Source organism: Fusarium odoratissimum, assembly GCF_000260195.1.
Source record: "Fusarium odoratissimum NRRL 54006 unplaced genomic scaffold supercont1.5, whole genome shotgun sequence".
Taxonomy (NCBI): domain Eukaryota; kingdom Fungi; phylum Ascomycota; class Sordariomycetes; order Hypocreales; family Nectriaceae; genus Fusarium; species Fusarium odoratissimum.
This window is the reverse complement of record NW_022158691.1, coordinates 371029-385774: the sequence shown is the minus strand read 5'-3', so window position 1 is coordinate 385774 and position 14746 is coordinate 371029. Positions and strand designations below refer to the sequence as shown.

At 50.6% G+C, this 14746-nt stretch overlaps 4 protein-coding genes and 1 non-coding gene across 5 annotated transcripts; 2 read left to right on the top strand and 3 right to left on the bottom strand.

Moving 5' to 3' along the window:
- The first annotated feature begins 994 nt into the window (after positions 1-994).
- FOIG_04064 (uncharacterized protein) lies at positions 995-5004 on the top strand. Its single transcript, XM_031202137.1, has 3 exons — positions 995-1485; positions 1536-2161; positions 2213-5004. The coding sequence occupies exons 1-3, from the start codon at positions 1140-1142 to the stop codon at positions 2699-2701; spliced, it is 1461 nt and encodes a 486-aa protein (XP_031067584.1). The 5' UTR covers positions 995-1139; the 3' UTR covers positions 2702-5004.
- FOIG_04065 (uncharacterized protein) lies at positions 3393-4835 on the bottom strand (the record flags this gene model as incomplete). Its single annotated transcript, XM_031202138.1, has 1 exon — positions 3393-4835. One exon carries the CDS (start codon positions 4833-4835, stop codon positions 3393-3395), a length of 1443 nt encoding a protein of 480 aa, XP_031067585.1.
- Positions 5005-7331: 2327 nt separating the features above from the next.
- FOIG_04063 lies at positions 7332-7424 on the bottom strand. Its single transcript has one exon. It is a non-coding gene; the product is annotated as a tRNA-Phe (tRNA).
- A 700-nt stretch (positions 7425-8124) lies between these two features.
- On the top strand, positions 8125-14275 carry FOIG_04062 (uncharacterized protein). Its single transcript, XM_031202136.1, has 2 exons — positions 8125-10047; positions 10097-14275. Exons 1-2 carry the CDS (start codon positions 8637-8639, stop codon positions 11014-11016), a joined length of 2331 nt encoding a protein of 776 aa, XP_031067583.1. The 5' UTR covers positions 8125-8636; the 3' UTR covers positions 11017-14275.
- Positions 11070-14595, bottom strand: FOIG_04061 (uncharacterized protein). Its single transcript, XM_031202135.1, has 2 exons — positions 14353-14595; positions 11070-14122 (listed from the first exon to the last, which is right to left on the bottom strand). Exons 1-2 carry the CDS (start codon positions 14396-14398, stop codon positions 11343-11345), a joined length of 2826 nt encoding a protein of 941 aa, XP_031067582.1. The 5' UTR covers positions 14399-14595; the 3' UTR covers positions 11070-11342.
- Positions 14596-14746: the final 151 nt, after the last annotated feature.

The following is a 14746-nucleotide window of genomic DNA, read 5'->3' as shown; positions in this document are numbered from 1 at the left end:
TTTAAGGCGCCGAGGCGTCTGGCTGGGCTGCAATGTCTCAGTTGCAGTGGGCAGTTCGGCGTAGAGCGCATTGCTGTGGCATATGTATAACTGAAACAATTAGAGAATCCATATTATTTGCTGCATATTGGGGTGTTTTGTCTCACTTGAGAGGGGGAAGAGAGGCAAGAAATTGAACAGCGACAGAGAACAAACACGCCAAATTGAATTGTTTTCATGTCCTACTTCTGTTTAACTGTGGGGACTTATCATGCTGAGTTCAATGTACAATTCATCAACCCAGTATGATTGTCAAGGATCGCATGTGTTGGTTGTGTCGTCGAACGGCCGTGTTAGTACCGTGTTAGACGGTTGGCCTTGACCGTTTTCATCGGAATTCGATGCCATGTTCCTTGCAGCAAATCGTTATCTTAACGCGGTTTTCATTGGGTGATACGACTTGGCATCTGACTTGGCTCGATACGGCAAGTTCCACTGTCATAACCCTTGCAGAGTCTGTGATCCTTGTCTTCTGCAAGTTGAGTGATTAACCCATCCAAGCTCCAATGATGAGATGACAGGTTCGGTCTAACGTGCCGAATTGAAATGAGATGAAGGGAAGGAAGAAGTAAAATTTGAGACGAGAAGGATTCGCCTCTGCTTATATCCCCGCGACAATCGTGCTCTTGACGGGAGTTTGCGCTGACTCCAATCAGTCAGCAAATTGACCTCGGAATGTAATCACAGATAGCTCATGATACCACGTCACAAATAGTTAGAACATTTCGTATAATATTGACCCAATCCAATGATTACAAGATCAAGCCCCTGCTAGCTCCCGTGTAAACGAGGTCCCCGAATAATGAGCAGTGGAGGTGGGCTGACCGCTGACGCTGACAGCCCAGGCTTCTCAGTAACATGCCCTCGGCCTTCAAACGGCGCTGCCGGGGTGTGGCCTTTAGCGTCTGTTAGCGGGCCCTCGTACTGGATGAGGCGTTTGTGTCTCAACCCAACCCTTCCCTTCAAGGCGATGGTGCTGTGCCTCGCCCTTCTCTCAGCCGCGCGAGTAAATTAATTATTGTTCTTTTAGTTTTCCCCTTCTTTTTCTTTCTCATCTTCATGCCTTTTTTTTCCTGTTATGGACTTCAAGTGTTGACGAAATGCATCGCAAGGTTTTTGTTCTGAGTGTCCCGCTCGTCTCCTTCTTGTTAGTCACAGCGAGCTTGTATCTTGGTCGAGATCATATAACCAGATTATCTGAGGCATACCTACCGCTTCATGCGCCCTCCTCCCTTAAGACCACGTCTACGGAAACAATATCTTTACCTTTGAGTACGACGTCAGTTCTGGATGACTCGCCTGTTATTGAGGAACCTCCTTCATATTCGACACTTGACACTTACACCACAAGTACAATCGAGGTACATACTACACCAACGATCTCCTCTACAACTTCAGCAGCACCGTCACCAACAATTACGAAATCTGCCATCCCAATCGCAAATGGTGAGTTGCTATCTTTGATCTTTTGGATAAGAGTGACTAACATGTCCCAGGCTCCGTTCTCTCTACCGAGCGCATTACACCTTACATCCACGCAATCCTCGATCCTACTTCAAAAGAGCGCCCTCGTCTTCAATGCCCTCCCTTGGACACCAAGCGATACAAGGACCTTCAAAAGAAGAAGGACGCTCGCGGAGGCAAAATCGACGAGCATCCAATTGACTTCTTCTTTGCCCTTAATTTGCGCAATGTCGTAGGCCTTCTTCCTCGCCTCATGGGCAGCATTGTGGAGGCCATTCAATTCCTTGGACCTGAACGATGCGCCCTCTCAATCGTCGAAGGCAATTCTCCCGATGGAACTGCCGACGTTCTTGTCGCCTTGCGCCCATTCCTCGAAGAGCTTGGAATTACTTACTTTTACAACAACTCTGCGATTAACCCGTCCAAGGGTCCTCGCATTCGCAAGTTGGCCCAATTGCGAAACTTGGCCTTGGAGCCGCTGTTTAAGAAGAAGGTTCCCGCTGCCGATGACACTACTGTCCTCTTCATCAACGATGTAGCTGCTTGTCCGGATGATCTACTTGAACTTGCGCTTCAGCGTCGTAAGCTGAATGCCGATATGACCTGCGCTATGGACTTTACCTACGCTGGTCCTGATCCCACATTCTACGACGTATGGGTAAGTTTGGCTCGATTTCTCTGACCACAGTGAGAAACTAACACACTGCAGGTCGCCCGAACACTAGCGGGAGACACATTCTTCCCCATCCCCGAAGACGGATCATGGGACAATGCCTGGGACTTATTCAGAGGAAACCGAGAAGCACGAATGCGATACGACGCCCATCTTCCTTTCCAAGTCTTCGCCTGCTGGAACGGCGCAACAGCCTTCTCAGCCGCTCCAATCCTCAGCGGCCTACGGTTCCGCGATCCCAAAAAGGACGAATGCTTCCAAGGCGAGCCGCAATTGTTCTGCAAAGACCTGTGGCACAGGGGCTACCGAAAGATCGCAGTCGTACCCAGCATTAGCTTGGAGTACACAGATGCGAGAGGCAAGGATATCAAGAAGTTGAAGGGCTTTACGAATGAGGTTATACAGCATATGGAGGAGGATAAAGCCCATATTGAGTGGCAGTACGAGCCGCCGGAGAAGGTCAAGTGCATGCCTTCTTTTGATCGCCAGACGTGGCTACCGTGGGATGAGTCATTGAAACGATAGATGTTTTACGGTTGTTTTCTTTTGTTTTTTTTCTGCAATTGGGTTATACCAGCATTGTTAGACTTGGGTGGTGTTGATGGAGTTCATTCATGGCTGTCTATTCTCTGTACCAAAGAATCATAAACTTCACGATGAAATCATCATACGTTTCCGAGCATCAAGATAATGGCTTGAAGGCCGTTAATGGCTAGTTCATGGATGACGATTGTCATGTGCAGAATGGTTACATCGAGTCGGAAGTGGCATGTCCACCGTCTCAGTTCAACGTTAACTCAGATCGCCAAGGGCACGCTAGTTCGCTGCAAGTCACTGGGCAGTGCTCAGCCCTAGCGACTAATTATAGGCCATCGTAAAGTCAATGCGAAGCCACATCGAACACGGACATGGCCGTTGCGATGGCTGCTTACTGGTCATGGGGCACCTGAAAGGCGAAAGCGCCTGGTATGAACATTCACTCGGGCCATTAAGATTTCTACTTTTATGTTGAGCAATTAAGTACAGCAACACTGTTGACAATATCTAATTCATCTAGTGTCTTACGTCGTAATCTATCTGATGCGTTCTGAAGTTATTCGAGGGTATGAGCTAGCGGTAGAGCTCCCAGTGCCAACAAGCAAGATAACATAAATACCCCCATCCAGAAATCCATTCTCATACACAAATCCGTATGTTCGTCATTCATCTCTCAGTCTCACATTCCCTTTCCCTGAATACGCTCCGCAGCAATACCATAGGCAGAGAGGGTGTCGCCAACCTCACATGGATCCTCTCCGAACTCAACCTTCTCAAATCCTTGTGGGCGATCCTTTTCCAAGGCCATCTTGCCCATTTGCGCCTGGCATCGGAAGCTTCCAAATCGATATTCGACCACAGACCGACCGCCCTTTGAAGCGTCACCCTGAACAATGAGCTCGGTGATCTCATCGACCTCAAAGACGAAGCGTTCCTCGAAGAACTCTGTGAGGCAGCTGGGGTTAACAAAGGTGCTTTTCCCAGTGATGATGAGAACACGCGATGCAGGTCCCATAATGGCTTGTTCCCCATACTTGACGCGGTTGTGAGTGACTCGCACAGGGAAGCCGCGAACACTAAGACCCTGTGTAAGAGACTTGGAGAGGAGAAGCTGAGCAGGGCCGGGAGTGAAGAAGACGACCTTTGCAGCTGCGGTTTCGTGGCGCTGCCAGTCGGGCTCGTTAATGACAGAGCACCAGATGCGTCCGACGTTGCGGATCTGTCCAAGCAGTTCATGATGAGTAACATCAGGTGGGAGATTGGTCAACCAAAGGGCGCAGTTCTGCTCTGGGGTGAGACTCAGTGCGCTTGCATTTCGGGTGTTATGTTCTCCTTTGTAGTTGTCGGAGAAGATAGACTCGCGCGCTTCATCTTCGCGGGTCGTGTGGCTGGGAGGGCGAGTAATAGCAGCCATGGGCCTGAAGCCACGGGCATTTTGTTGATGAGCAGCCAAACTCAACTTTTGACGATGGTCGTCTTGGTTCTGGAGGTAAGGTCCCTTCTTCAGAGCGTCCTCGAGCCAGGAGGGGAGAACAGGACGCTGAGCCTCTTGGATGGGAGCAGGGGGTGTCCGAGCAGGGGGGAGAGTTATTGGGGAAGCCATGCTTTGGTGCTCGTTGATTCCGAGTTGGCTGAAGTGCCCCCTGAGGCCTTCCCATAAGGCTGGAGACGGAGCCAAGGCCCCAGGAAACAGGCTTCTGGTTGAAGCAGCATGGTCGGGAGGAGGAACAGCAGGCTGGCGGATAGGATTGGCTGGTGTAGCTAGCCCAGCCACATTCGAGTTGAAGGGCATAGGCTTTTGAGGCGTGAAATTGCAAGGCTCATGGTTACGCATATACATAGAGATTGGGCCGATTCGGAACTGAGGAGCTCGATAAGCGGGAGTTTCCTCAATGACAGCGTTCAGATTGGCCTGGGGAAGAGGGCCTCGATCCCTGTGGAGACTAGGTGATTCACCAGCAGCCTGTGAGAACGGCATGTGGGATTTGTTCTTGAGTTCGGAACCTGTGCTGATAGTGCTAGGCCTTGTGAATGGGCTGCTCAGCTGATAAGGCGGAGGAGTAACGTCGAGATCAGGGCTGCTGGAGCTCTCACGAGTGGTTGGAGTGGGAGGCGTTTCCATCTTGAAGAATAGTCAAGATAGAACTGGTGGTGACGTTGATTTGAAGATGAATAATTCTGATGTGCTGGATAAGTGTCGATAGAGTAGGGTACAGTAGAGGAGAGTTGAGTGAGATGATGATAATCAAGATTCGAAAGCCAGTAGAAGCGAAGAACAATTTATAGTCTACCTTATTTGAGAGTTGAGATTGCCTATTGTCGTAATTGAATGGTCCGTGAACAGCAAAAATATCGTTGAACAATGGCAGTGGTCGTTTCTATTCCTTCATCCCGTCTTCATTGATAGAAGCCAATGTGTGAAGCGGGGTTCCGAATAGAGACAATAGTGAACCATCAAAGGAAGTGAACAGGTAAAAAGAATTAGAAAAGACTGAGTTATATCATTGAGAATTTGCGTCGCCAAACTTTTCACACCGCGGTGGTTGAAGCACTCGGTTTGCAGCCGTGGCCCTCGGGTAGCTGCGCAGAAGATGTAGAAAAGCCTGCTGTCAGACAATAACTCAAATTGCGGTCAAGTATATTTGGATCGGTGAAGGAACGTTATTTGTAAGAGTGGATTTCAAGTTTGCGATTTGATAATTGATGATATGGTTGCTTGGTGGCATACGCTGTCTGTGTCTGAATTGTAGCACCTGGCAAGCAGCTGCTAGGCATGCGTCGTTTGATATCGACCGATGACGTCGTATTTCAGATTCAGTGACTGTTAACCAGGCCTGGTGAATGATTTGATGCCCACAGACAAGCGTTGTATGCTTCAAGAAAGAGATGCGACATCTTGCCGTTGAGTGTCACTCTGGATTTCTCTCAGTTCAGACCCAAGACCCTGTACACTGATGGCATTCTAAGATCCCCGCCTAGGTAGACAACCCTGCCCTGTCGATTGTTCATCCTGAGTTCAACGCTGCGCAATCTCTCGCACTGTGTTCGAAGAGCTATGGTATCCCATGCCTTCTTCGGTATTTGCCCTTGTCTGGCACCCAGTGACTTCCCTGTTCCGGGCGAGCATCGCAACGCCATCCCCAAGACCGCACTGGCCCTCCACTTGGTGAGCTGTTGCAAGTAATCTGCTCTGCATCTTCCAACGTATGTACCTCTGCGGAATCGTGTGTGGGGTTTCACAGCCGTCACAGCCGTCAGTCCTTTGACCTGGTAGTAAAGACCATTCATTACCCAATCGCCCTTGCGGCAAACAGAACAACCAGGTGTTTTCTAGACGCATGCCCACAGTTTCTATGGTAGAGAATAGAGCGAAATGGGTTAGCCACTTGCTGAACATCGAGGCAAGTTCAGCTTCAGGCGTGTAAGGGAAGGATGAACATCGCCACGCCCAGGATGGCAAGTGGTCCAGAGAGAATTGTTGAAGTATACCATCGTGTGTGAGATTAATGAGAGAATTCCTGCCGAGACAGTGATAGACAATTCAGACTAAAGCCTCTCTGACTCGTAGTCATGGCATCTATCAGAATGGATGCATACCATGTCATCTTCACCGTGGATCCAAGTTTTTCCATGCTTCTTCGACTCGTTTCAACGCCTGATAATATCTTCGAAATTGACTTGAGATGTCGAGTTGCTTATCCCTCTATCCATGGCTTCTTCCTCGACTAGAGGTATCGATTCGACAACACGAGAACGAACTGAAGGACAACTAGCCGAGTTTACGAGTGCTGGCCTGAGGAAGTCGTACCAATTTCCTCGGGAAATGTATGCTCGCCTCCCTCTCATTCAATGATAGACATTTAGTCATGTCCTTGTAGGACTAGTGGATATCAGAACTATCAGATACGCAAGGCTTCGTTGGGGCCCATGACCTCGAGATTTGCACAGCTCCAGGATGTCAGTACAGTATCTGTACATTAATCAATTTTTCATTCCAATTTCCGTGTCAAAAAGGCTGTTGAACTTGACAAATGCTTTCACTTTCAGACTGTTCATGGCAAAACATGGCTCGTCGGTTCACAGCTTGGCAGGCGATGTGCTTTTCAGAAAGGCCTGGCTGGCCACAAGGACTCAGCGACTTGATGAGGTCGGATATACAATGACGTGCGAATCTGCGCTGGTCATCATTGCCCATGCAATGATGGATCAATGGACGTGGCGTGTAAGTCCGTCAAGCAAAGGCCACTTCGTTTGTGAAGTGCAAGTGCCGAACCCGAGAGCAATTCGGTCGATAATGCCCAGCATTCTGAACGAGAGTTCAACAGTAAGAAGGATGAAATGCTGGTGATCCAATTCTGGCATTGACGTACTAGAATTTGGCTGCGATCTTCATCAACATCGACACTTGGGAATTGTAAAGCATTTACGTACGGTTGGCAAAACAGCATGGATGATATGCATGCACTGAAAGAAGAAAAAGGCAGAACTCTCTGTCCTACTAATAACCAGGTAACATCGAAAAGAATACAACAGCATGTCGGTCGGTTCCTGCTGATAACGACTTCATGTCCGCTGGCCTCCCCACTTGTTATTGTGCTAGACACCAAAAAAATGAACTTGCGGTTTATGTGGATCGAACACATGACCTTCAGATATCAATTGATTGAAGTTTGACTTCAGTCTGACGCTCTCCCAACTGAGCTAAACCCGCTTGTTGAACTCCTGTTAATTATTGCAGCCCATGACCATTCACTCTGAGGCAATGCTCCGCAGACGTTTGAAGAAAGGCGACAGAGAGATGGCATTTCCAGCCAGGAGCCCAGCGTCTGTCGCTGTTATGCCGCTCATCGAACTCTACCTTATTACCCAAAGTTAATTGGTCGCTTGGAGGATGTGTACAGTGAAAGTCAATTCAGGCTCTGCCTCTCTCCTCTGAGTTGCAGATGAGGTTACGCAGACAACCATCAACAGCATCGTATCAGCAGACTAGCGAATGAATCGATTTGGCTATAGTAACACACGACAAGAATCTGGGAACTTTCTTTTCCTCGTATGGAGCGGCAAATCTCACTCCCCGTCCTTGATGATATGATGCTGCCTCAGGAAGTGCCTTGTGTTGAGCCTCCTGAGCTATCGAATGTGGGTGCCTTGTGCGGGAGCTGGGCGAAGTAGGGCTGAAAATGCAAGAGGTACAGACAAAATAACACAGGTATCTTCCGAAGCACAAGCCTAATTATCACTGTCAGTTTGATCATCCTGAGGCCTCTTTTCTTTCAGCTACCTGCACTTGCTAAGTGGGGCCATGTTAGGCAGAGGCCCAAGCTTCCTTAGCGGGTCCGGGGAGGAGTCAGGACTTACAGGGGCCCCCACAGGGGCTTTTGAGCTGTAAGTCCTAGGCCAAGGGATGGGATGGGATGGACGGCAAACATCACCTCACTTTGATTCTGGCCACTGAGATCAACGTTTCAAATGATGCACGTAACACGACCAACAATCATGCATTGATAGACATCACTTTCTTGTTATTTGTCTCCCGTCTTTCAAAGTAATGACCAGTCAGAGGTCTATCAAAATGCAATTGGCGGGTCATGGCTATGTCTTTACCCAACAACCAAGACGCCTTTTTGCGAACTGCCTTTACATGTGCCTGTGCATGCAGCTTCACCTGCTGCCGCAGGCAATGGCTGACAACGGCGTCAAGGCCAACGGCGAGGCAGCAATGGCACCAGGCATCAGCAAGTCCTGAGCTATCGGATTGGATCCCATCCCTGCCAATCCTGTCCTTGGAAGCCAAAAGTCGGCTGTATTTACTGTGATTTACTGGCCCTAGATCTACACTCTAAGCCAGGCTTGTTTTATCTTCTCTTTCTCCCCTGCTAGGACGTTTTTGAACTTTAATCAGGCACCTCATCTATCGTCAAATATGACCCGCCTTCCGCCTCCTCCTCTCAGGCGATACTCATCCTCCACCATTTCATCATCCTCTTCCTCCTCCTCCACCCCATACGCCAGAAGATCTCGGTTCAGCATGCTCGAAAACGTTGGCGAAAACATTTCTGACATGACATGGAAATGGAAGTACAAGCTTCTCCACCGCAAGAAATCCCCTCTCGATGAGCCACTTGATCTTGAGAAAGAGTACAAGGAGGAGGAGCCCGAGGAGATAAACAACAAAGATCCGTCGTTTGGTGCCGACACCGTCATACAAACCCTCTACGAGGGAAAGAACTCGGACCCTGCGAGGAATGATTGGGACTGGCAAGACTTCCCACCCAAGCAAGTGTCCAAGGCCATTGCCAAGGCTCGAGACCGTGTTGCCATTAAGGTGTACAAGATCAAGGACATCCAGAAGGGCGCTATCTCAAACCGATACCCTCTCAAGTACCACCAAGTCGATGTTCAGAATCCTCTTCTTGTTAGCGCAATCGAGCCTATCCTGAAGAAGGAGAACCTCCATCTCGATGTCCATGATACCGCGGTCTTCAAAGAGCCTTTCCGCCCTCTGTGGTTCTGTCAAGATGAGATCCGAGACTTGTATCGCAATACCAAGCAGGACGACCCGCTGAAGGGATATCTGCAACTGTTCCTCAGAGTTCTTGATGAGATCTTCCGCGATCTCAAGATCAAGCGACGGAATTTGCTTGACAAGGATCTCATTGACTTCCGAACGGCCTGGACTCTATTCCCCAGGGACTCTACAGCCTACAGCTATGGAATGAACTCCGAGTTCATTGCAAAGGTGGATGGTACGGAGTACGACACCAATGAAGGTGTCATGCAGCTCGTCCTGACGGCCAAAGTCATGGCTTTCAATGGCGAGGAGTTCATCTGGAGGAAGAAGTCGCTTACGATCAACGAGTTCGCTGGAAACAAGCCCATTCGTGACCTTCGCCATTACCCTTTCGAAAGGCATCCAGAAAAGGATGCTATTGAACAGCGCTTGGTGTCGCGGGGCCGCAAAGTTCTTGACCTACAGGGCTTGACGTACTGCTCATACAACGGCATTGCTCTGCACCCGGGAGAATCTGGCGTTGAAAAGCATAACGTGGAGTGTCGTATCCTAGTCGATGTGGTCGGATATAACAAATACCACCTTGCCCAAGGAAAGCGCGAAAATAAGGACCCAGAGATCGAGGTGGTCGATGTATCGCGCCGCCGCCGTAGACAGGATCTCGCCGACGCCAAGCCTGAAGGCAAACACCCCAAGACACAGCAGAAGAGGCTCAATGAGGAGGATCAGACCAAGAACAGGGAAGAGCTTCTTCAGAAGCCCAAAGAGCTTGCATTCATGACCGAGCTGATTGGTGGATACGCCTTGAAAAACAAGCTCTGGGGTGAGATCACTGATGCCTGATGTCCTGTGCTTGTGCTAATAATTTATAGTTTATTTCTATGTCGAGGATCTTGAGCCGATTGTCTGGAACGATCAAGCGTACTCCCACCTCGTCTTTGACGAACAGCAAAAGGATTTAGTGCTGTCGTTCGTTGAGAATCACAGCCTTGCCAACGGCGCCAAAACGGCTATGGAAGATGTAATTGTCGGCAAGGGCCAAGGTCTCATCATGCTTCTGTCTGGTCCTCCTGGAACAGGAAAGACCCTCATGGCCGAAGCGATTGCGGATCGCACCCATCGTCCTCTCTTCTACTTGCAGGCTGAGGATCTGGGTATTAATGCTGCCGCTCTGGGTGCAAACATCAAGCGAGTGTTTGAGATGGCTACGGAGTGGAACGCTGTCATCCTGCTTGACGAAGCGGACGTCTTCATGGCAGAGCGTAACCCCAATGACATTCATCGCAATGAACTTGTCAGCATCTTTCTTCGCGAGCTCGAGTACTATCGCGGCATCATCTTCCTCACCACCAACCTGTACCATACCATTGATACTGCGTTCCGCAGCCGAGTCAGCTTGCATCTCCTCTTCAAGTCTCTCACCCGTGAGGCTCGCGAGACCGTTTGGCGCAAGTTCCTCCAACGTCTGCCTGACAGTAACCGCATCACAGATGTCACGGACGAATCTCCTGCCACGGGTTCCACCACGCCTAGGAACGACGGCACAGACGAAGATGCTGGAGGAGAGATCACCGCAACCTATGAAGACAAGCCGCTCGATGACGAGGACATTGCAGAATTGTCACTCTGGCAACTCAATGGACGAGAGATCAAGACAGCTGTCAAGATGGTGCGCAGCTGGTGCGATCACAAGGGGTATATCATGACGCTGTCGCGGTTGGAGAATGGTATCAAGGTAACGAGCCCGCATTCGAACAAGGATGGCGATGTCGATAAGGATCTTTACGAGTGATTTGGTGTTTTCTCTCTTTTGTTTTCAAGATACCAGTCTGTTTGTTGGTGGTTCTATTTTGTTGTGATGTGATGCTTTATTACCTTATAAGTCAATGAAAATATTGCGATGCTTTAGCACTTTGATCCCAGATGAACCAGAAGCATATATGTGAACTTGTTGCTATTCCATGTACTCCATACCAGTGCTTTCCGTAATACCTTTCCTAACCCATGTCTGATCATTCCAAATACCATAATTTACAATAAACCTCAAAAACCAGATGTCCACACTACCATCCTTTATCGCCGAAACAAAAGTTTTGCATGTGTATGTTAGACATTAATTCAGCCCCTTGATCGCAGTCCTCTTCGGACACCAGTTTGTGCTGCCCTGCCCGTCTTGGTCACGCCTGTAGGAGCAGAACCCTTGACCTTGGTGGCAGTGGCTTTGGCTGCTCCTCGCCCTCGCTTTGCGGCGGGAGCTTCAGCAGCCTTTGAGCTTGGAAGCTCGCCCTTTCCAGCCTTTCCCTTTGCGGGCCGTCCACGAGCCTTGGGCTTCTCTGGTTCAGCCTCAGTCTCGGCCTCGACAGCAGGTTCCGGGGCCTTCTTCGCGGCAGCTCGACCACGAGGCTTGGCAGTAGGCTTTGGTTCTTCAGGTTCGGCGGCCTTGGAGCGAGTAGACTTGCCACGCTTGGGTGTGGGCTCTTCCACAACTTCCTTGGCAGCCTTTGCAGGCCGTTCTGTCTTTCGGCCTGTAGATTTGCTTGGTTCCTCAACAACTGGCTCCTCGGCTTTGCGTGTTGTACGGCGCTTCTTGGTCGCAGGTTCGGGTGCTTCAACTTCAGGCTCAGGCTCGGGTGCTGTGCGTTTAGAACGGCCACGCTTTGTGGTGGCGGTCTCAGCAAGGACAACTTCAGCGGCCTTGGCTGAAGCAGCTGCGCGTCCTCGCTTCCTGGGGGCCAACTCGGGTCCAGATGCAGCATTCTCGGCCAACTTAGTAGCTGTCTTGGCAGCTCCACGCTTCTTTGTAGGTGCAGGCTCAGCTACGGCCTTTTCGACAGCCTTTGAGGCAGCTGCCCTTCCACGTCGTTTGGGAGCCGGTGCTGGTTTTTCCTCTGGGGCAGACTTAGCAACACGGCCACGTCTCTTGGGCGCCGGCTCTTCAGCCACGGTGTCCTCGACAGCTGCAGCGCGACCTCGCTTTCGCGTCTTGGGCTCTGGAGCAGACTCATCAGCTGCTGGCGCCTCAGCCTTAGTAGCAGGGCGACCACGTTTCTTGGGAGCTTCGGCGGGCGCTTCTTCTTTGGGCGCAGCTGCAGTTCGGCGACCACGTTTTGTGGCAGGTTCTGCTTTCTCAGCTGGAGGGAGAGCAGCAGCAAGCTTTCTTGTAGCTCGGCCTCGCTTGGCTGGAGAGGGAACTGTGCGTGGCTTGACTGTGCGTGTGCTTTTCTTTGTGGCAGGAGCATCATCAGTCGAATCGGCACCTCGCTTTGCCCGATCAGCACGCTTGGGTGCTTCCACTTCTGGCTCGACTTCTTCTTCCTCTTCTGTTGGTTGAGGAGGGTTCTTCGGTGGTCTGCCACGTGGCTTTGGTGTTGTCGTAGGAGTCGCTGCGGCACGGAGTCCAATTGCTGTCTTAGGTGTCCGGGCTGTCGTAGCTCTTCGAGGTGTCGTTACAGCCTTGCTAGCGCTGGCAACGCGGCGGCCTCTAGCAGACAAGGGCTTGGATGCGCTAGGAACAGTGATTGGAGTGGCATCCGACTTTCTGGGTCGGCCTCTCTTTGCGGTGCTTGGGGGCGCGGCTGGAGTGGCGACAGCATTGCTCTTTCGTGGGCGTCCTCGCTTTTGGGGGGTCTGATCCGCGAGAACACTTGCAGGCATGGACTTGCGGGTTCGTTTCTGGGCTGACGAAGGAGCGTTCTTAACCACGGGTGATGCTGGCGCAGAAGCAATGCTTCGGCGGCCACGAGTCGGCTTTGTAGCAGACCCCGAAGCCTCTTCCACAACCCCTTGTGTGCTTCGTCGGCTCCGCTTTGCAGATGCTGGCGCAGGCTCTTCAGCTGGCGGCGGTCCGTCCTCAGGCGCAGGAGCTTGGGAATTGAATGTTGCCTTTTCAGGCTCTGACATTGATTTCAGTTCAACGACTAGGGAGGGAGTGAAACCAGCTCTTTCGGTCTGTTGTTCTAATTGGGTCGAGGTAGCTCTTCGATTCTGAGAGTCATCTGGTTGAGGTGTCGCCACGACTGCAGGAGGTGGCACTGACATGCGCTTCATGATACCTCTGCCAACCGAAAGCAACGCGCTCTTAAGCGAACTAGGTCCTGTGGCAGGGGCTGAGGCGATCTCTGGTGATTGGGGTTGATCTTGTCCTGGGGTTTGTTGGCCATCAGTGGCCTTGTTGTCGTCGGCGGCTTGCTCGATGGGTGTCTGAGTGGGTGTTTCCTCAATGCGATCGGCTTCACCATTTGCGGCAACATTGTCAAGTTCTTGCTGAGAAAGTAATTCTTCGGGCTCCTTTTCTGAGGACTGGACAATGGTCTCGGTATACTCATGAATCTCAACGCGTGACTCCTCTACAACTGGCTCAGGATCAACGCCTGCTCCTGCGGCCCCGTCTTCGGTGGGATTTGACTGAATGATCGAGTTCTCTTGCGTGCGTGCAGCAGATTCTTGCAGCGGCGAGAATGGGGCGCGTTCGGGGGAAGTAATATGAAGCGTATCGGTAGGTTCCTCAACGGTAGCGGATTCTTGTGGCGTATCATCTTCGGGAGATTTAGAATAACGCGAAGGCTGCTCAGGAAGAGCAGAGACATCGGGGGACTCGAGGCCGTCGCTGTTGAAGGTTGTATCGCGCTGCCAGGGCCAGCTAGGAGGAGGACCAGGGCTTAAAGCAGTCGAGGGTGCACCTTCAGGAGCCGGGTTTCGGGGCATGAAAAGGGGGTTGAATAAAGGAGAAGCCTCTGGGCGATATGATTCGGCGAAAGAAGCATCATCAGCCTCGGGCATGGTGTTGGGCACACCAGGCGACGAAGAAGCGACAGCGACGCGCTGAGCAAACCCAAGCCAATTTGAGGATCCGGAGCCAGAGCCGGAGGGGGGGTCCTGGCCAAAGTTGTAATCCATTGCTAAAGGCGAAGCTGTAGATGGGTCATTGATAAGAGATTGAATTGTCAAGAAGAGAAAGAAAATTGAGGTTGAATTTTGTTTTGTTGTTTACTCGATTCGCATGATGATGTATGACCCAAGCCAAAGCTCGTGTTGCGACGCGCTTCGTGAGCGCGATTAGAGTGCTTCTCCACTTTTCGATGAGGGATGACATAATGTGTCTTCCCTGTCTGTTCGCGCGAGCATTTACAGTTGATCTGATCTTGGCGCTTGGCATTTGAGCTTGGCGTTGACATCCAATCTTTAATCTTGCCTGATCATCTCAACCTCAATTCGAATGTTGATGTTTCAGTATTAAGATTTGTTTTCGAGGTTCAAGACATGGATGACAGAAGCAGCATGACTCAGGCACGGATATTACCCAGCCTCGTATTCATGTCCACGCCCTGTGCAACTTCACGTTGCACTCCATTGGGACAGTTACTCAATAGCGATCCCCAATGTGTTGATGCATGGAGCTGAAAGAAAATACGATGCGTTCAATTAAACAACAGCGCTAGAGACACCTCCCTACAACTGTATCCGCTATAAAGTTATCTCTTTACCCCCGAAGGTTTAGGCATGTGATGCAGACCCAGCTAATC

What these genes read in the sequence shown, in the direction of transcription:
- FOIG_04062 (XM_031202136.1), top strand. Translation starts at nt 8,637, where the DNA reads ATGACCCGCCTTCCGCCTCCTCCTCTCAGGCGATACTCATCCTCCACC. An exon ending in CTTGAAAAACAAGCTCTGGG is followed by an intron (nt 10,048 to 10,096) that starts GTGAGATCACTG and finishes AATAATTTATAG; the next exon opens with TTTATTTCTATGTCGAGGAT.
- FOIG_04064 (XM_031202137.1), top strand. Translation starts at nt 1,140, where the DNA reads ATGCATCGCAAGGTTTTTGTTCTGAGTGTCCCGCTCGTCTCCTTCTTG. An exon ending in TGCCATCCCAATCGCAAATG is followed by an intron (nt 1,486 to 1,535) that starts GTGAGTTGCTAT and finishes AACATGTCCCAG; the next exon opens with GCTCCGTTCTCTCTACCGAG. An exon ending in CCACATTCTACGACGTATGG is followed by an intron (nt 2,162 to 2,212) that starts GTAAGTTTGGCT and finishes AACACACTGCAG; the next exon opens with GTCGCCCGAACACTAGCGGG.
- FOIG_04061 (XM_031202135.1), bottom strand. Translation starts at nt 14,398, where the DNA reads ATGTCAACGCCAAGCTCAAATGCCAAGCGCCAAGATCAGATCAACT. An exon ending in GCGCCAAGATCAGATCAACT is followed by an intron (nt 14,123 to 14,352) that starts GTAAATGCTCGC and finishes CTTCGCCTTTAG; the next exon opens with CAATGGATTACAACTTTGGC.